Source organism: Xiphophorus hellerii, chromosome 16, assembly GCF_003331165.1.
Source record: "Xiphophorus hellerii strain 12219 chromosome 16, Xiphophorus_hellerii-4.1, whole genome shotgun sequence".
In the NCBI taxonomy this organism is placed as follows: domain Eukaryota; kingdom Metazoa; phylum Chordata; class Actinopteri; order Cyprinodontiformes; family Poeciliidae; genus Xiphophorus; species Xiphophorus hellerii.
Window position 1 is genome coordinate 19,691,013 of NC_045687.1, and position 20,059 is coordinate 19,711,071.

General features: G+C 43.9%; 1 protein-coding gene across 1 annotated transcript; it reads left to right on the forward strand.

The window, feature by feature from the left end:
• The first annotated feature begins 632 nt into the window (after positions 1 to 632).
• On the forward strand, positions 633 to 19,872 carry LOC116735279 (trinucleotide repeat-containing gene 6B protein-like). Its single transcript, XM_032587034.1, has 21 exons — positions 633 to 953; positions 3,445 to 3,532; positions 4,105 to 4,126; positions 4,588 to 5,028; positions 5,680 to 8,442; positions 8,527 to 8,673; positions 8,820 to 9,013; positions 9,330 to 9,392; positions 9,493 to 9,666; positions 9,803 to 9,940; positions 10,756 to 10,935; positions 11,085 to 11,195; positions 11,921 to 12,125; positions 12,215 to 12,367; positions 12,545 to 12,712; positions 13,486 to 13,632; positions 14,767 to 14,859; positions 15,078 to 15,287; positions 15,481 to 15,548; positions 16,614 to 16,753; positions 17,806 to 19,872. Exons 2-21 carry the CDS (start codon positions 3,476 to 3,478, stop codon positions 18,338 to 18,340), a joined length of 6,009 nt encoding a protein of 2,002 aa, XP_032442925.1. The 5' UTR covers positions 633 to 953; positions 3,445 to 3,475; the 3' UTR covers positions 18,341 to 19,872.
• The last annotated feature ends 187 nt before the right edge of the window (positions 19,873 to 20,059 follow it).

A 20,059-nucleotide genomic window follows, 5' to 3' on the forward strand; every position in this document is an offset into this window, starting at 1 on the left:
TCTATTCCAAGATGTGTGGTTTAAATCCTTATTACTTTATATTATTTAATAGTATTGTTAATCTTTTAAGTATAGTAACTTAAACACAATCCACCAGAGGGCGCTTTGATTATAAATAATCCGTTCAGTGGCTCAGTTATGCAAACAAATATGAAGTTCTGTACAGTAGTAGTAGCATCTCTGTATAAGCTCATTTAAAATGTGATCACTGACCCCTAAGTAAAATACTATTAATATCAATTACAAAATAATGTATTTTTATATATATGAATAATATATCAATATAATTATACAATTAAATAGTAATCATAAGAGTTATGATTATTATAACTGATGGTAGATACTTCAAAAGATGTAAAATAATTGCAATCATCACCATTCTAATAACACTCCTCTTCGTTCTTAATCAAAACTAAGCAACAGCAGGCTGAATTTAATAAAAATGTCTCCATTTTATTGGGCCCCTGGGTGTATTACTAAAGGTAAACGCGCCCTCTGGTGGACCGAACCTATAATTGCTACCCTCGCGGAAGGAGCTCGTAGCTCAAAGGCGCCCTCTGCTGGTCCACAGCCGACCTCGCCGTGCTCCTCCTCCCCTCTCTGATCAACAAGCAGCCTGGTGATATAATACACTGGCTGAACCTCCACAGAGAAGCAAAATGGCCGATAGTAAACTAACCGATCACACAGCGATAGACAGTCATCAAGAGGATATGTATTTTTTGTTTACAGCTTGAGAACTGCGTTTGCGCAAAAAAGGGTAGTTGCGGTTTTTTCCCACTTTTTCTACGATTAACATTTTTTCGCCTACCGGTGATGTCATTTCTTATTCAATTTAGCCTTGGAAGCCTCGAAGAACTAGCTCGCTAGGCTAGCTACCTTGCTAGCCTGCTAGCGGTGGGTCTGCAAGAATATTTGCACAGAAGCACTTTATGTCCTGTGTGATTCCCGAGGTGAGTAATTACCCCTTTTTTAAATGTTTATGCGCTCCGGGAGCCTTTCCACACCGCATATGACGCAGCTAAACCCGCAGCTGGTTCCTTCATTCACACGGCGAGCTACATCGCTGTTTTAGGGTAGCTTCGCTTGGACGAACGTCATACAAGTTTCGTCGTATAAATTTGACCCTGGCAAATGTTGGAGCCCAGCACCCGGGCAGCCTGCTAAACCCGCCTCTCACTTGAAAACCTTAAAAGGTTGTCGAGGGTCTAATTGCAAAATGTGTGTAGGAGGGGAGAACGAGAACAAGCGGCATATTGTTAGTAAGTTAACGTGACGTTGGTGTTTGTCGGCTGCGTTCAGGATGTGGCTGTGCGGAGCCGCAGGGAGACACCTTGCTCCCTGACAGCTCTCCGCCTCTAACCCCCGGCTCTGTGGGTCAGGGAACGGTGCTCAGCCGCTGCTTCACGGGGGACCATGTTGAGCTTCTTTTGAGTAAAGCTGCTCTGTTGACAGCTACCCACAAACCTCCACTGTTCCTCGTTAGCGTGTTATTTAGATGAGGCTTATTAATTTTTCCTGCGGCTGCCCGCGTGCACTTAAAAACAACGTAAAGACACGTCGTGCGTTTCATGGTGGCGGATTAAACCCACAAGCTAACCAGCTAGCTTGCGCTAGCAACGTAAACATTGTGCTAATTGCGTGCAGCTAAACAAGCTGGCTTGAGAAAGTAGCTTTCTGTCTCTAGAACAACAAGTTCAATGTATTTAAGTTTTATTTTATGTAGTAGGACAACATAAGGTGGTGCATAGTTTTCAAGAGGAAGGAAAGTGGAACCTGATTTTCTATTTTTAAAATTTATTTTGCAGGGGGGGGTGGGAAACCTGGAAAGTGTTGCATGTATTTCCACTGAGACCACTTTTCCCCTGACGCCCCCAAATAAATTGCAGCGCTACCAACTCCCTTCAGAAGTCACTTAAATGGCCAGCATGTTTCACCTTTGGGTAGTTTGAGCTTTTTGTAGAGCAAAGTTCAACCGTTCCACCATCTGAAAATGGAAACGGTGCGGCACAGCTGGCACAAATCGTCATGTGAACAAAAACCGTTCCTGAAAGAAAGCCATTCAAACACCAAAATAGGGCTTTTGAGCTAAATGCAAAATACTGTTGTAGAGCACTGACAACTGTACACCCATTAAAACACACACCTCCATCTGTGAGGTGGAGGTGGCAGCATCATGCTGTGGGCATGCTTTACTTAGACAGCGACAGGGATGATAGATGGAGCAGAAAAATATTTGAAACAGTGGCGGAGGTTCACCTTCAAGGAGGACATCGACCCTTAAAGCAGCAAGAGCCACAACTGGATGCGTTCAATTACAGTATATTCAGGTGTTTGAATGGCCCAGTCAAAGTAAAACTAGCAAGAGTCAAACTGACGCTCTCCTTCCAGTTTGACTTAGATTAGATCCCAAAAACTCCAGTTGAGACATACCCCAATGAATGAGGAGCTATGTTCTGCTATGTCCCTGCAAATGTGCGCCACACTTTTCACATTTGTATTTATTTTTCAATTTAAAATATAAAACCTTTTTTTTTTTTTACCATGTCACATTCGTGCACTATATACTAAAATCCCCCAACATGCGTTGTAGTTTGTCGTTTTAAATGCATTCAGGGGGTTCGAATGCTTGCGTGAGGCGCTCCAAATGCCTGTGTTTAAAAAAAAAGAATTTAAATGATGTTGCAGTTGCGATAGTGTAAAAAAATTGATAGTTTTGCTGCGACATAAAACACACAGAAAGTATTTTTGATGTGTTCGCAAGCCGCGCTCCAATAACGGGACGTGCTGTTTAGGTCAGTGTAGCAGTCAAAAGGTCTCTTTTCTTGCATAACATTTCTTATAGAAGACTTAAAGGAGTCTTGGTTTTTCTTTTTGGTTTATGAATGAAATGAAACAAAGCAGTGAAATAATTGCACATTCACATTCTACTGAGGTCTCAGAATCTTTTGGGTTTCTAGTGAAATTTTCTTCTGGAAAAAGAAAATCTTCTCATGGTTGTAAATTTTCTGGACTTTCTCACTTTTGCTCAGCCGACTCGCCTGTGATAAGCTCACGTGAAAACTATTCTCCTCTGCTGCCAAAACGCGTCAAACGTCGGCTTTTTCAGAAACGTACGAGTCCACGCATGTGTATTTTTATTTATTTATTTTTCCTGCAGTCTGCACTGTCTGCCGTTTGGACTCGCAATGGTTTGCTGGTTAATGAATTATGCAACGCAGTGCCAGAGTACCAAGGCCTGCTCTCTAAGTTGTCCAGCCCTGGTTACCGTTTCCCTCTCTCTCTCTCTCTCTTTACACCGCTGACATTGTCGGAGACGATCCGATGAACGCATCGAAACATCCCGCTTGTTTATGAAGACGGCGCGACTCTGACGCACGTGCGTTTAAACTGCAGTGGCTTTAATAGCATGAATAATTGAACGTGTGCATTTCTCTTTCGCAGGCAGGAGAATCAAGAAGGGGAACAGCAGTTCATGGAAGACAAGAAAAAGAAGAAAGACGAGAAAAAGAAAAGGGAAACCTCTCAGAAGGTCAGTCTCCAGCACCTGCTGCGTTTTTTTCAGTTGGTTAAAGAATAAAAATTTAAAAAATAGCGTAGTTGAGGCGAAATGATATTTTAAAATGGATCTAGAAATGTTTCTCATTAGTCAAAACGGATTCAGTCTGACTGATTTGTCCAGATAATAAAAGCAGAAGTTTAATCAGGCTCGCACCAAAGCATGTGGTTGCATACCTGGGCTCTGACCCAGAAGTGTTAAATGTTTTATGGACAATAAACTAAACAGTTTTTTTTTGTGTGACCCAAATTGTCCAACCTCTAGAGGAAATTAAGATCATTTATGCATGTAGGAAATAAATAAGTTCTTTTTTTTAACTCGAGCTCTGAGTTATGTTGTTTTTTTAGCTTTGCTGTATTGGTAAACGTTTATTTTTACATGTGAGATTGTCATTTCCATTCTGTTCTGAGAAAACCCACAAACTTCTCTGTTTGTTGGGGTTTTCTATTTTTATTCCGAGCTTGCGAAAGATTTCAGAAATAAAATCGAAGGAAGTTTAGAAGTGATTGAATTCTTCTTTTTAATGCATCTGTTTCTTCTTTTAGGTGCCAGAACAGAAAATCAAAGGTAAATATATATATATTTTTAATAATGACTTACATTAAATATCATGGGTAATGTAAAGATTTCCTCTTCATTAACGTTGTGAATAAATCTGTCGCAATTAATTAATCGCATGATAAAATGAGATTTATTATTTGCATTTTGTTTGCAGAGATGTCACAATCCATTTTATGTATGGTTTCGATTGCGTATGGTTTTTAGTTCTGTTTATTGTTTTATTTTTGGTCATGTACAATATCTTCCAGTTCCTGTTTTCTGCTAAATTAAAAGTTTATTGGTCTATGAGAGAGAAAACTTGCATTATTGTTCCATTGTCACGATTTGAAAACCGTCTCAAAACAACAAAATTGTTGATCGCAATAACTACTGGGACAATTGATCGTCCAGCAGAATTTATCGTGACGGGCCTCGTTGTGAATGTTACACTAAGCGTACTCCGTAAACGAGCTTTTATGACGTTTCAGTGCCAGAACCAGCCAAGCCCTCCTGTTCCCAGCCGCTCGCCACCCCAGGCTCAGCGTCCCCCAGCCCTGGCCCCGTTTCCCCGTCGTCCCCCAGTCCTGGTGCAGGTGGGGGTTCCGCCCAAGTCCCTCCTGGTGGCGGGAACAATGCAAAGCAGCGAACTGCTGTGGCCAACGGACAGCCCTCCTCCTCCGCCTCGTCTCCTTCTGGAAGTCAGAGTTCGCAGCAGCAGCAGCGATACATGTCTAGAGAAGTCCCACCGCGATTTCGCTGCCAGCAGGACCATAAAGTGCTACTGAAGAGGGGCCAGCCACCGCTGTCCTCCATGCTGTTGGGGGGAGGGGAAAGCAGTACGGGAGAGGTGGGAGGAGGCAGTTGCTGGGATGTTGCCCCATCCTTACAGGGGGCAGAAGGCCCTAATGCAAACGCTGACGGAAATACAGGTGAGGCTAATGGCAACTAGGTACAGAGTTGCCTAGTGTTTGCCATGTTTACAGAAACATGCAAATTTCTGTATTTCGATGTGTGTTTAGCTGATGTTAACTGAAACCATAAATCTAGAGAAAAGCAGTTTTCCATAAATGACTGAATACCATTTGAAAAATAAATCCCAATGTTATTCTAATAAGGGGTGCACCAATTGCCCTTTTCTGGCCGATCACTAATATTTAATAAGCCTGACTCGCCGATTCCAATTTTGGCTGATACCGATTTCTTTTGTCTGAAAAGTTGCTAAATATAGCAACAAAGTTGCCAAGTCGGCAGCAGTGGGACGACTATTGTGCGGGCGTAACCTGACGGGCGAGTCAGTCGGTCAGCTCTCCCTCACAGCAGAGTGAAAAGGAAAAGTGACTGATTTTCAGACCTTTGTGAAGGTAGATAAGATTGATTTCACATGCAAAAGTCACCAAACATTACAGAAGTCTGTGCTGATTCCTTGGCGCAGCCTTAATTCAAATAATCTAGTCTCCAGAACTATTGTATCCTTCAATAGATTCAGTTAAAAACTGGAATTGCTCTGGTGGAGGAACCCAACATGTGAAATGTTCAATAAAACTCTCAGTTATAATAACTTCTTCAACTTTTGTCCACAGATTCCAACGTGGGTTCATCCTCCCCTTCACCCCCAACCTCATCCTCATTTTGTGTTGCTGCTCTGTCGTCTTCTACTACTACTTCAACTTATGCAAATTCCACATGGGGGGCCAGCTCCAGCGGCCAGTCCTCCTCTCAGGGCTGCAGGAAGGTGTTTATGGATGGGACTGACCTGGATGACTGGCCTAGCATCACTGCTGGCCCCAAACTGAGTTCTGAAGGGGCCGGAGGAGGGATGCAGGAGCAGGACTGCCCTGGTAACAACAACAGTAGTGCCTCATGGGGGGAGAGAAACATGCAGCAGAAAGGAGGAACTGCAGGAGGAGGAGGAGGAGGTGAAGGGAACATGGACAATATTTCCCCACCTCGCTCTTCTCCTCTTTCTTCTTCTTCCTCGCCTATTGAATGTGCTCAGCCAAGTAGTGTGTGGGTCTCCTCCGCCGCGTCCCAAGTGGAGGTAGGCCAAGGCTCGGCAGCATCTTACAATTCCAAAGTCTCCCATCTTCTTCCTGGGCCTCAGGAGAGCCCGTTGGGTGGCAGCAGCAGCGTCCCTGGTGCCAATTTCAACCCTAATGTGAACCCGTCTGCCTGGCCCGCCCTGGGGCAGAGCGGGACCTCCGTTCCGGCTTGTAGCGCCTCATCGCAACACTCGTCCGTGACTTCAGCTTCCTCATTCTCTGCCAGCACCACTGTCATCACCACTCAGACACTTTCATCTGTGAATCAAACTGGTCTCTACCAGCAGCACACTGAAACCGCTGTGGGGGCCAAGACTGGAGAACAGCAGCAGCAGCACTTAGGAAATCCAGGGCCAGAGCCGTGTTCGGGTGGGGCGGGGAGAGAAGCAGGACCAAATCAAGAAGGCGTCAACGAGGGAAACTCTGAGGTTGGCGGTGAAGGTGAGGCGAATACTTCTGGGTCTCTGTCTTCCTCCTCTGCTGCCTCGTCATCTTGGAGCGCTATGCCTCCGGTGACCTCCGAACCTGGCGCTGGTGCCTCGCAGGCAGACGGGTGGGGTGGAGGGGGTACTGGAGCTCAGGGGCATGAAGGGAACGTTTGGAGGTTTGGTAGCCAGGACGACAAAGCTGGGTGGGGCAAGGGGAATGGCGGGGGGTCAACCAACCCAGTTGTATCTCAGGGAGCTTGGGAAGGAGGAAGTACAGAAGTGAATTGGGGTGGCACCGCAGAAAGTGTAGGTTCTATTAACTCAGCAATAGGAAGTGGAGGAGAAGTGGATGGAAGCAGCATCAGCAGCAGCACGGACAGCGGCGGCGGCGGCTGTTTAGAGGACTCTGCCTCGCAAAACTTAGCAACTATGACAAAAGCTTGGGACAATCAGAAAGGGATGGAAAGTGGAGACGGGACAGTCGAGGAGTGGGGAGGCGCAGGAGGGCAGGGCGGAGCTGTCGGAGGCGGCGGGGGAAATTCGTCGTCGAGCGGCGGTGGATCCGTCGCTGGAAGCGGAGGCGGACAGAAGGAGCGCTCTGTGCGGCACCATTCCGACCATTCCTCCGAGGCAGACGTGGCCTTACTTAGCATGCTCAACAGATCCGACCTGGACCCCCGGGTTCTGTCCAACACGGGCTGGGGCCAGACTCAGATCAAGCAGAACGTGGCCTGGGACCTGGACACCTCAAAAGGTGTAGGGAACAGAAACGAAAGAAACCCTTCATCTTCCTCTGCATTCTCATCAGCAACCATAAACACTACCACCATCCGCAGCTCTAGGTACCCATCCGAGAGCGGTTCTGCGTCCAATGATGCGTCGTCTGGCAGCCTAAACTCTGGCCCCGCTACTCCCAGGGATAATTGGGAGGGTGGCACTAAGCAGTCCACCAGTGGTCCTTTTATGCCTAGCAGCACCATGAGGAAGCCAGGATCGCCGGAAGACGACATGCAGGGCAGTCAAGGAAAGGCAGCTGGAGGATGGGGGGAACCCCCACCTGAAAAAGAGGGCAAAGGATGGAGGACGGACGACCAGCAGTGGGGAGGTCACAGAGGAGGAAGGAAAAACTGGCAAGACTATGAACAACAGGGTAGCGGGTGGGGAGATGGAGCAGAAGACAAAGGAACAGGGGGGTGGAAGGGATCTACAAGAGGAGAAACAGGTGGTTGGGGAGAGGAATGGGGCAAGAAAGACTCGGCTTCTGGAGCCGGGTGGGGAGATGGGAGGAGGAGAGTTGGAAGCAACTCCGACGAGGGATCCTCCTGGGGAAACATGGACGAAGGGGGATCTCAGCGAAGAGGGTGGGGCAGTGGAGGAGATGTGGGTGGAGGCAAATCCCACCAGGACTGGGGGGGCGCCAAACCCAACGCAGCACAGATACCAAACAGCCAAGCGGCACCAACGAAAGCCCAAAATCATCATCATCATCAACAACAGCAGCAGCAATCACCGGAGGGGTTTAACAGCCAGCCGAACGTCGGGGGCGGAGCTCAACTTTCAAAGAACCAGAACCAAAGTTTGGGGTGGACCGCTGGCCCAATTCCTCAAATCTCCGGGGGCGCGGGGGACCCGCTAGAGCCCAGCGGCTGGGAGGAACCGTCGCCTCAGTCCATAAGCCGGAAGATGGAGATCGACGACGGCACGTCAGCCTGGGGGGACCCAACACGCTACAACAACAAGAATGTCAACCTGTGGGACAAGAACAGCACCGCGCCGGGGTCGAAACAAGGTCCACAATGTCCGCCGCCAGCAATGCAACAACAGCCTCCGAGACGGCAGCACAGCATCAACTCCAACCCTGGCAGTGGAGCAGTGGGTAAGGGAAGCAGAATAACAATCAGGACCGATTACAAGGGTTTCCATAGCAATTTATAAAATTAAATGTTCAATTCCTTTGCAGGCATGTGGGGGGGAGCTGCACAAAGCGTGGATGATGGTACAACGACTTGGAGCCAGGCGTCGGACGCTGCGACCAGCTGGAGAGAACCGGACGATTCCAGCAAATCATCTGGCTGGAGGAACCCTTCACCCAACCCCAGCAAACCTGGTAGGAACCGAAACATTTATTGATGTAGCTCCAGTGGCTTCCAGAAGATTTTAATCCACTTTTTAGCACAAATAAATAATGAGGTTGGCTCAATAATCTCTAGACTGGACTGCTTTTTAAGCCGTCTTGCTTTGTTTTTACTGCAGGAGTGAAGTCGGTGGACAGCTGGGGCGGGAAGGGCGACGGCTCCATCGCCGCATCCCGGCACCCGAGCTGGGAGGACGACGAGGACGGCGGCGGCGGCGGAGTCTGGAGCAGCGCTGGTTCTCAGGGAAGCGGCTCGTCGTTTAACTCTGGAGGCTGGAGTCAGAGTCATGCTGGGAAGAGAGGAAACATCAAGGTTAGGAATGGGGTGACCTTTCTGGAACAGAACTATTTTCTTTCTTTTGCTTACTTATTTTTTCACTTTGTTTTTTACTGTTTTCCCACATTGGTGGGAACAAAGACACTGTCAACAATCTTTAGCAAATACAATCAGTCCTAAATCAATCCAAAACAAAAAGTCACACAGCAAACGATAGATGTTTCATGTTGTGTCCATCTTGTTTTTCTCTTCTTTTTTTTAACCATGTCCATTATTTTCTATTGAAAAATAACTGCTTTTAAAACTTTTTTTGCTTTTGATTGAGAGCAATGTTTGGGTTTCTTTCTTACAGAGTGGAGGAGGCGACAGCTGGATGAATCCAGTATCTCGCCAGTTTTCCAACATGGGTCTTCTGGTAAGAAGTTCTCCAAAAATCCCAAACCGCTTCGCTTTTATAAGAAGTTATCATTAAAAACATTCCTTTTCTCTTTTATTTTTTTCTTCTTTTTTCTTAGGGTGATGATCCAGGCGTGGAAAAAAAGATGGACGGGGACAAGAGAGGAATAAATGACTACAATGGAGAGATGCGAAGAGGAGGGCGAAGCGGAGGAGGAGGAGGAGGAGGAGGGTACCGCATGCCTAGTTCCAAAGACATGGGCCCTGGTGACATGGGACCCTATGGTGATAAGGTGAGTCTTATTGTGCTGTATCTACATGATTTCAACATTACATTGAAATCACAAGTCACCTGAAACTCTTCAAAGCCTTCAGTTTGATTCTCTTAGCACAGAGTTGCTAATGGTTGGTGGTACGTTGTTGTTCTAGATGGGTGGCCATGGAGTGTTTGCTGCAGGTGGAGGAGGGATGTCTCAGCCTCGAGGGATGCACCAGCCTGGCATGCATTCGATGAACTCGTCCCCAGGGTTACGGGCTCAAGTGCCTCATCAGTTCCTTTCTGCTCAGGTTGGCTGTCCTCTATTGTCGTCTTCTTCTTGTTTTTTGCCAAACAAAAAACAAAACGAGAAAAATACCAGCAAGTATTTATCTTGCTGGTATCGCTACTTTTTATGGTGCCCAATGAGAGTCATAGTCATTGCAATTTTGCTGGTGTCTTTTAGTTGTTTGTTCGGTTCCCATGGTAACCTGTTGTCGGGCTGCGATGTTCTCCGCTACGTTCATTATTGATTCTGGTTTTAACTCAGAAATGCGCCACAGCGTCGGGATATAGGTTTCACACCTGCTGGATTCAGAGTTGTTGCTATGGAGACAGTCAAAAACACAAGTGACTTGCACTTGCAGCTGTAAATCTTTAAATATCGCAACGTTATGCAAACAATGACAACATAAAATAAGATTTTTTTTATTTTCTTTGTTCATTTGATCGGGTCTAAGCCTTTGCTGTTTATTGATCTTTGATTGGGCGAAATTGTGTTACATCATTATCAATACATTTCTTGAAAATGGTCTCAAAACGACAAAATTATCTTTTATCACAATAATCACTGGGGCAGTTTATAGTGTAGCAACATTTATTGTTACATTTCCCTTGTTTGTTCATTCCTCTGTGCCTATAGACTGTGGCGTATTTCAGCTGTTGAGAAAGTTTTGTTTACGGTTTTATAGTTTCTGTCCAACATTATTTCTTTCCCAAGAACCTTTTTTATAAGTGACAAAAGTTCCCAAAGCACCTGGAATCAGTGTGATTCTGTTTTTCTTGTTTGTTTTTTTTCATGATTCACTTCAGTGTTACCAAACCCCAATTTTCTTTTACTCTACAGGTGCCGGGTCCCATGCTGAAGCAGATGCCCTCTCCTGGCGGCAGCGTAGGGGGAGTGGGAGGTGTCGGCGGTGTTGGAAGTGTCGGCGGGGTTAGCGGCGGAGTGTTCCCGCCTCAGATTTCCCCGCAGCAGCTTGCAGTGCTCAGCAACATTTACCCCCACATGCAGCAGTTCCATCTGGTACGCGCTGAAACGTTACGTAGCTCACCAAGATGAGTCATCCGCTGGTGACCCTTTCGCGAGACTGCAATCGCTCGAACGAATCGGCCGTTCGAGCGATTGTTGAACGTCGATTTGTAAGAAATGTTTCTTGCCGTCATTTGTGGCAGGCTTGTCAGCTGCTGCTACAACAACAGCAGCAGCAGCAACAGCAGGTCCTGCAGAACCAGAGGAAGTTCCCCCAACCTCAGCCTCTCAGACAACAGACAGACCCGCAGCAGGTGAGCATTTCCGAGATCTTTTTAATCACGCACATCTTTGCTTCAGCTGCCCTTTCTTGATCACACAACAAAGAGGCCGCTCCGTCAGGGCTGCCACTGTTAGCCAACGTCATCCAGAAACACTCAGAAGTGTTGCAGAGCAAGGCGTGGCGTCTCTGTGGTTGTGTTTTTTTCTCCCCCCCCCCTTAAGTTTCAGTGTGTTGAGTTAGGTTATTGTGTTGCTAAGCGACACGACTACACAATGAGGTTCACAGTGATGGTTGCTGAGTGAAGACAGTTTTATTTCTGTTTGCTAAAGCGTTAGCCACCGCAGCAGTGAAACAAGGGAAGACATGAGAGGTCGTCTGATTCGACGGTGGGGTTAAAAGCCATTTCATCGCTTTGGATGATTCTGGATGACCCTTAATTAAGTTCCAGTTCAAAATTTGAATTATACAAGACTGATGTTGTAGATATAGGCAATGTACACATGTAACCAGACTTTAGTTTGTTTTTGATGTATAGAACTACAGATAGAGTATTATAATATAAAGTTAATAAAACACAAGATGACATTGACTGGGAAACATGTCTAAGCAAGTATGTAGACAAGTGCAGCCAATATATGTCCTTTTTTTTCTTGTTTCTTAGTGGGTGGAGCTTATATTCAGGTGCTCTAACTAGTCTAGAAATTACGGTACTTGCACATTTTCTCATTCTACTTCCTTGTATATTTTTCTTCTCAGCTGGCGAGGATCATGGCGATTCTCCAGCAGAGGCAGCAGCAAGTTGGAGCTGGAGGAGCAACAGCTGGTGGAGGGAACTCCAAGCTGTCCCCCTCTCACCTGGGAGGAGGCGTGTCCAAACAATCCATGGTAGACCCCCTCCCACACACTGGAATGGGGGGTCCCTTATCAGACCTTCATGCCAAATCACAAGGAATGTATTCTGGTACGTTCCTCCAGACAGCTGATGGGTTTTTTTACTCACCCATGAGCCAGAGTAAAGGATTGATCCAGGATGGGTTTTTTTCTGGTCAGGGCTCACAGCTGGTGGCAACCTGTCGACACTAGAACTCAGCCCCATGATGGGGGGCATGAAGGACATGAGTGGACAACAGTCCCGCTTTAAATGGATGATGGAGGGACATTCCCCTGCTCCGTCTCCTCCAGACACAGCCCTTCACAAGAACGGTAGGCTAACAGATGGTTCCCAGTGGGATTTTTTTTTCTTTCTGCATCTCCAAAAGTCACACCTCCGATGCTGCCGCGACTCCATTACTCACTCGCCACTCACAGTGTATCCGAGCGTGACGCAGAAAATGACTAAAGCTGTTTTGTGTTTTTTTTTTTTTTTTTGCTATCCGCAAGGCCCTGTACCCAGTACGATAAAGGTTCGAGGAGGGTCTCCGTACTCCCAGTATGAAATGCTGGGGAGTGAAGGGTTAGGAATCCCACCTCAGGGCTCTGCAGACAGCTGGCACCGAACTCCTGGTAGTAAAATGGGAAACAAACCTGCCACTTCAAGCTGGCCTCCAGGTGTGGACATGCTGCTTTTTTTATTATTTTATCTGTTTTCGTCTTACAGGATCAGTGACGGTCTGAGAAAAAATGCGCTCATGAAAACTTTACGCTTATATTTTTAGTTAAATAGAACTGAAACCTTCAATTATTTTAGTAATTGAATTGATAAATTGGTACATTCTGCAGCTTTTTTAAAAATTAATCCACTGCAGTCTTTTATTTACACTATCAAAAATGAAGAAATGAATTCCCTTTTTAAATAAGAAAATGCTTCATTCTTTAAAATGTAATAACAAAACCTTCATTTAGTGTATTCTTGACTATTTGTAGATTTATTGATCTTTTGTTTTCATTAACTGTACAATAATTGGATAGCAAAAGGTGCTTAAGAGAAGACTTTTTTTTATTATTTACAGAATTGGAATCAGGTGAAGCTAAAACTGTTACGAGAAGAGTTCTGGGTAGAATGTATTTACAGAATTTTTATTTCTTAGATACAAGTTTATATATATTTTTGTACAGTTTTGGCTTAATTATTGTTTACAGTATACTGTTTTTCCAGCAGGTTAACGATTTAATGCAAGTTTTTTTGGTAGTTATTACAATAATCAATTAATCACCAATAATCTGATTAATTGTTTCAGCCTTAAAGGTAAATAACAGCAGATTAAGGATTGTAATTCAGAATTGGTGAACACTGAGGATTTTAGAACGTAGCCAAGGCTTTAAATCTTAATACATGCAAATTATCCAGATCATTTAAGCTACTTATGTTTCTGTTGTGACAGAGTTCCAGCCTGGTGTACCATGGAAAGGAATCCAGAGCACTGGAGACCCAGAGTCCGACCCCTACATGACCCCTGGTAGAGTCCTCGGCTCCCCAGCATCCCCAAATCTCAATGATCCGGACCACCCATTACTACGAGACAATATAGGTAGTTCACTGCCAAATATCTTCCCGTTTTTAGTTCCTGGTTTGAGTGTTTCCATATTATCCTTGAGACAAAGGTACATGATGTACTAACTCTAAAAATGATGTTTCGACTAATTGAAAGATAATAAAATCTTATTACACCACATCTACTGTTAGCTGCTGTTGGATTATATTGTATGTATTATACAGTCAAGGTTTTAAAATCAATTTTTTTGGAATAAAGCTAGTTTACCTAGACAGGCAGAGAGATGTTATAGTGCCCTGGTAGTTTAACAAGATTTTCTGAAGTTTTCTTGATTCATCATGAAAATGTTGTCAAACCTCTTAGTCTCGTTCACATTATAACCAAAGCTCAGGATTTTTGTGTGCTTAACAGAAAGCAACACATAATAATAAAGTAGAAAGAAACCTTTTATTCAAATTTCTTAAAGCATTTTTGAGATTGAATATATAAGCATAAACGAAATTCATCTGATTTGGGTGGATGTTCCTTCCAAAGGGAATGAACACATGCTTTTTTTTTTTTTTTTAAATGGCCCAGTTAAAGTACAGGACTAAATCCACAAACTTTTCAGGTTTCATGTGTATCCTATAAAATGTCAATAAAAAAGATTCCTTTAGGGTTTTTTCCTAAAACATGGTGAAGCTGAAGAGTAGCTACCAAAAGCAAGAGGCTCAAGGTTTGTATCCTGGACGAGCCCCCAATTTATGTTCTGATTCAGGTTGTTGAGACGCAGCGTCAAATGGACAACTGAACAGGAAATGGATAATAGTTGTTTTGTGACAGTCGTTCAATAATAAAAGTCCTCAACAAGCAGATCTGCCCTCTCTAGGCGTGCCGTTAATCTGTGCTCTCTCAGGTGCAGCCAATTAACCCCGTCGAGCTAACAGCAACTGTTGCCATACTCTAAATCCTGTGAGGATTTTAGATAAACGCTAAAGGAAATGCCACGTTTCTAAGGAATAAAGAAAGAAAGAGAACACTCCTTATCACTGAAGCTTCACTGCTCTGTGTACTGTAGCTCAGCCCTGTCGTTTCCTGCAGCCCTAACACAAGGACAATCTTCTTAATGGCTCAGTATTTGGGCTGTTACTTTCTTTTTGCTGTTATTGCTCATGTTTGAACCGTTTGCAGGGCCAAACCCCTCCCTCAACACCTCGCTGCCTTCACCTGGTGCCTGGCCCTACAGTGCCTCAGACAGCCCCCTCAGCAATGCACACAGCACAGGTCTGATTTCTATTTTGCTTCTTCTTTGCATTCAACTCCTTTTTTTTCTCCACTCATTAATTTGGAATTCAAATCACTACATGGTCATATGTTTGTTAGAAAAGTTTCCCCAAGGTTTTAGGTCTGCTAAGTTGTCGTATCTGCCGTCTGCAACGTGCCTCTGTGTAGCTTGCATTTCATAACTCATTTATCTCTCCCACTCTCCAAACCCCTCCCAGGAAAGTACGCCGAGTACAAGCCCAGCTGGCCTCCAGAGCCCATCGGACAAAACAAATTATGGAAGACCAATCGCAGTAGCTCGCAGCTGCCGCGTCCCCCTCCTGGCCTGACCAATCAGAAGCAGGCCTCGCCCTCCCCGTGGGGAACTGGAGGTCCGCGGTTGGCTCGGAGCTGGGGAGGGATGAATCAAGAGTCAAGATTTGGGTCAGGTACTTTGGAGAGAGAATTGGTTTTATAACCATTTTTTTTGTCAGCTTTTGTTTTGATTTTATACTGTTAAGAAAAGAAGGTTTCATGTATCTTAGCTAGGTTCTGACTATGGTAGCATGGTTAGCATAAAAGTGTTTCTGTTTCATCATGCTATTCTTCTCTCTTCCTGTTATGTGTTTGTTTTTTTTCTAGGCTCAGCTTGGAGTGATGGTACCTCTAGAAGCAGCTGCTGGCTGCTGCTGAGAAACCTGACCCCTCAGGTAAGGACAGAGGACGCTCACATGGACACAGGAGACTAAAAATATCAGCACTTGTTTGGAAATTTAACTCAGAACAATAATTACAGTAGCAGAGGTATGTTAGATTTACTTGTCGGTAACGTCTATATTTTAGTCGACGTCAATCTTTGAATGAGTTATCTAAATAAACAAACTATATTTAGTCAGGTTCACATAAAAGGTTTTCTGATAAAAGATTTATGGGATACAGAGTTACAATCCCTAATACGCAAAATTCTGAATGTTGCTCACTGATAACCAACTTTTAATCTAATTTTATCATATTTTTAAAGTGATTACATTGTTTTGGTTTTTTTTATGATGCAGATGCTTACTATGTGAAAATAATGCAGTCCCTTTCAAAAGTGGCACACCTTTAAGCTGCGCACAAACTCAAGAAACTTTTATTGAGCTATTATGTGATGAGCCAAACAATGTGATATGTAATTTTAAAGTGGAATAAAATCATGGAGAGTTTTCCAAATTTCTCACCTATTAAAATCTGAAGTGGATCTTGAAATTTGGATTCAGCCTCATCAATTTCCTTAAACAAAGAAAATAGGATAGTTTAGATATAAGCATATTTGTGCTCAAACTCTAAAATAAGTATTATTTGAGACATTTCAGCCTCTTTTTTTATGCAAATTAAACAGACTAATGCTTGACTCTGCCAGAGCTGGACTGGAGAGATAACTGAGCCATTTAATGAGTTGGGGTTAGCAGAAATTACTTTTTCAGGACATTCCTCAAGAAGCTTAAAAATGAAGATGATAACTTCTGGGCTTACATTAGTAATGCACACCGATTATCTCTCTGGAGACGTTGTAGCGCCCTAGCTCACTGTAACGATTAAGAAACTATAAATGAATTCAATGCAAAGTGCGATGTCTGCTTTACAGTATTAACACGTAGCTTTTCCTCTGCGTAACCATTCTTGCCGTAACCACCAACGTTCCTTGACCTTTTCTGGCCCAATACTTAATGAACCTGGTGAAATGTTTTACACCAAACATTCTCTCTCTCTTTTTTTTCTTTTTCCGATTCTAGATTGACGGCTCCACGCTAAGGACTATCTGTATGCAGCACGGCCCCCTGCTGACCTTTCACCTGGGCCTAACCCAGGGCAGCGCTCTGGTTCGATACAACAGCCGTCAGGAGGCGGCCAAGGCTCAGGGTGCTCTTCACATGTAGGTTCACCAGCAGCCCCACAGACACTACGGATCCAGTGCTTCTCAAATATTGTTTATAAAAATAAATCCCAATAATGCTCTAGAGCTTATTGTTGTAAGTAGGGAGGAAGTTACCGATTAATGAGTTAATGTAAAGTTGATTAATCTTGTCAATGAACTAATAAGCAGCCAGAACCTGAGTTTTCTCTTGTTTTAAATTCCCTGTGATCAGAAAGATTTTCACCACAAATACCGATGTACTGTCTACGGTTGCTGTTGAAGGAATATTAAAACTTTGCTCCATAAAATGCATCAACTCACAGCAGTCCTCAAAATCAACCATGGTTTTATTCCACCACTATACAATTGTTCTGTGTGATCCCCTCTGTTTTTTTGTTGTTGTTTTTTGTTATATTAACCTCACCTTTGTATCACATAAATCTTTGGTTGGGAAGTTGAACCCACTACCAAAAAAGTAAAAATAAAATTATGAGCAAAAACTCATACTGTAATAACATCGTGGTATTATGAGAATAACCATAATAATTTTACAACTTTGTTCTGGAAATTTTACGACTTTATTCCCGTACGGGTATATTCTTGTAATATTGACTTTACTCTCGTAATTTTATGACTATATTCTCATAATTTTATGTCTTTCTTTTTTATTTATTTTATTGTCTTACCATGGCCTAATACTGCGCCATAGCTCCGCTCTGTGTTTATGCACTTTTGTTTTGAAATATATAGGCCCTTTTGCATCTCACACCGAACTCAGTTTGGACCCGGTTTGTTTTGGTTTTTTTCGTTCTCGTATGTCTCTGCCATCTTAATTCCTGTATCACCTGGCTCCAATTAAGGAAGACCAAGGCGCCCTCTACTGGATGGCGGCCAAACTACAACACAAAAACATGGTCTAAGCGGAGGTTATTAGTTAATCAATGATAATCATAAGTCAAATAGTTGTTTGCGTCCCTAGTTATGAGAAAACTTTAAGAAGTTTAATGAATATGAATAATGTTGCATTCAGTTGTATTCCTAAAAGATGTTTGTCTTGACTTGCCTTCCAGGTGTGTTCTGGGAAACACCACCATCCTGGCTGAGTTTGTGAGTGAAGAAGAGGTTGCACGCTATTTTGCACATTCCCAGGCCGAAGGGGCCGGCTCGGGAGGAGCGGCGGGCAACGGAGCGCCCGGTTCATCCGGAACGGGCGCGGCCGTGGCCAGCAGCGGCGGGAGCTCCCCTGGGAGTGAGCGGCCGGCGGTGGGCTCATCTTCAGGTGGAAACGGAAATGGCGCCGGCGGAGGGGAAAGGTCGTCCGGCTCTGGATGGCAGAGTCTCGACGGTACGGGCGCGTCTTCGGAAGCGTCTTCGGCCCAAGGACCGGGGCTCGCGATATTCTCCCAGTGGAGCACCAACGGGGCCGGGGAAGGAGGCGTCGGCGGGGTGGAGAGCGGGCGGTCTGGGCTGTGGGGCGGCATAAACACAGGATACCCGAGCAGCAGCCTGTGGGGAGCACCTCAAATGGAGGAAAGGCACCAAATGGACAGCTCCGCCGGACTGTTGCCTGGCGACCTGCTGGGTGGGGGCGCCGACTCCATCTGATGAGCCCGCCCAACGAGTACGATCGAATTCGAACACACTGATAGGGCATACACTGGGATACATATGTACTTAATATGGCACACATATTTACATGGTATGCATATTGATGTACTGAATACATACCCGTGCGTACATATACTAGGATGCATATTAACGTGCACACACTTAAAGCAGAAATGTGAGACATGCTTACACACATTCTCATGGCCAGACTTAAGCTATTATATAAAAAAACAAACAAATGCAGGGACTGTTAGATGTGTATTCAGCCTTTTTTTCCACACATGAAGATTTCAACTGCTTAGACTTGAAACCTGAAAAAGAATGAAAAAGAAAAAAAAGTCAGTGAGTCTTAAAGACTCGACTGGATCGCAACGTGCTTAGTAAGTAGGGGGACTTTTTAACCGATTTACATGAACATGCACACACCAAATACAGAGAAGCCTTCAGACAGACAGGCACTGTAAACAGCATTACCTTCATCATTATAAGAGAACACTGAGGAGTGCAGTTTGTATTCACATCCCCTTAAAGACAGAGATTGAATCCAAACACATGCAAAACGGCTCTGATCCAGATCAGGGCTGTACCTTACTGTGTATGTTAAGTTTGTTTTTATTTTGTTGTCGTCGTTGTTGTTGTTTTTTTTTTTTTCTTTTTCTTGTTTCGTTTGGATGTATGATTATAATTTTTGAATAGTGAAATTTTGAAAGAAAAAAAAAAACTAGAAAAAAAAAAAGTCATTGATAACGTTTTCAAAAATGCTGACCTCCTACTGTTGTATCTCACGCACTCTTTTGTTTTTTTGTTTGTTCTGTTATTCGTTCTTCAACATGTTTGTTACTGTTGCAGTGATACATGTTTAAATTGCTGGCATTTTCAGGCTACGATGCATTTCTCCACGTGTCGATGCTGTGTGCAGCATCACACACACTATGAGTATGAGTGAGACTTGAGACCAAGTAAGTGGATTATAAACCACCGCAGTCGCTGTGCATGTGTGTGAGAATGTGACGACGATGCGTGTGCGCATGGTAATGCCTGTCATAATGTGGGTAAGGCTGCTTACTTATACAGAAGGTCTATATATATAAAAAAAAAAAAATGTTATGAGTGCATTTGGTATTCTGCTGACTGTGTGTTAAGAAATATTGGCACTAATGCTTTTTTTTTTTTTTTTTCCCCTTTTCATTTGAAGTGTTTTTTAGTAGATATGTCTTTTTTTATTGTCTGACCTGCAATAATAAAAAAAGAAACATTTTAATGACACAAAGAGCTGAAGGCATATGCGTTGAGAAAAATGGACATGCCAAATCTTATCAAACTGTGTGCAGTGGGCGGGGCGGGGCGGGTTGTTTACAGATACAGTGTAAGCGTTACCGTTCGTTTTTAATGGTTTGTTGTGTATTTGTTTTAAATTAAGACAGGCTTTAACACTCCTGTTCAGTGTTTTCGTTTTGAGATTTTACAGAAGAAAAATTTATTTAAACAATGAGAACAAGATTAATAAAGATGAAAGTATTGGCTTCTAAGTTTGTCCTCGTGGTTATTATTTTTTTTTTTCATGAAATGTACGCAGCTCTCGTCAGAAATTTGCATAAATCCATCTTGGACATAGATGTTCAGATTAATTGTGTGCTTTTCAATGAACAGTTAAAAAATTAAGTCATTATGCAAAGAGAACTTAAATGTTTTTTTATAACCAATGTTTACATTTTT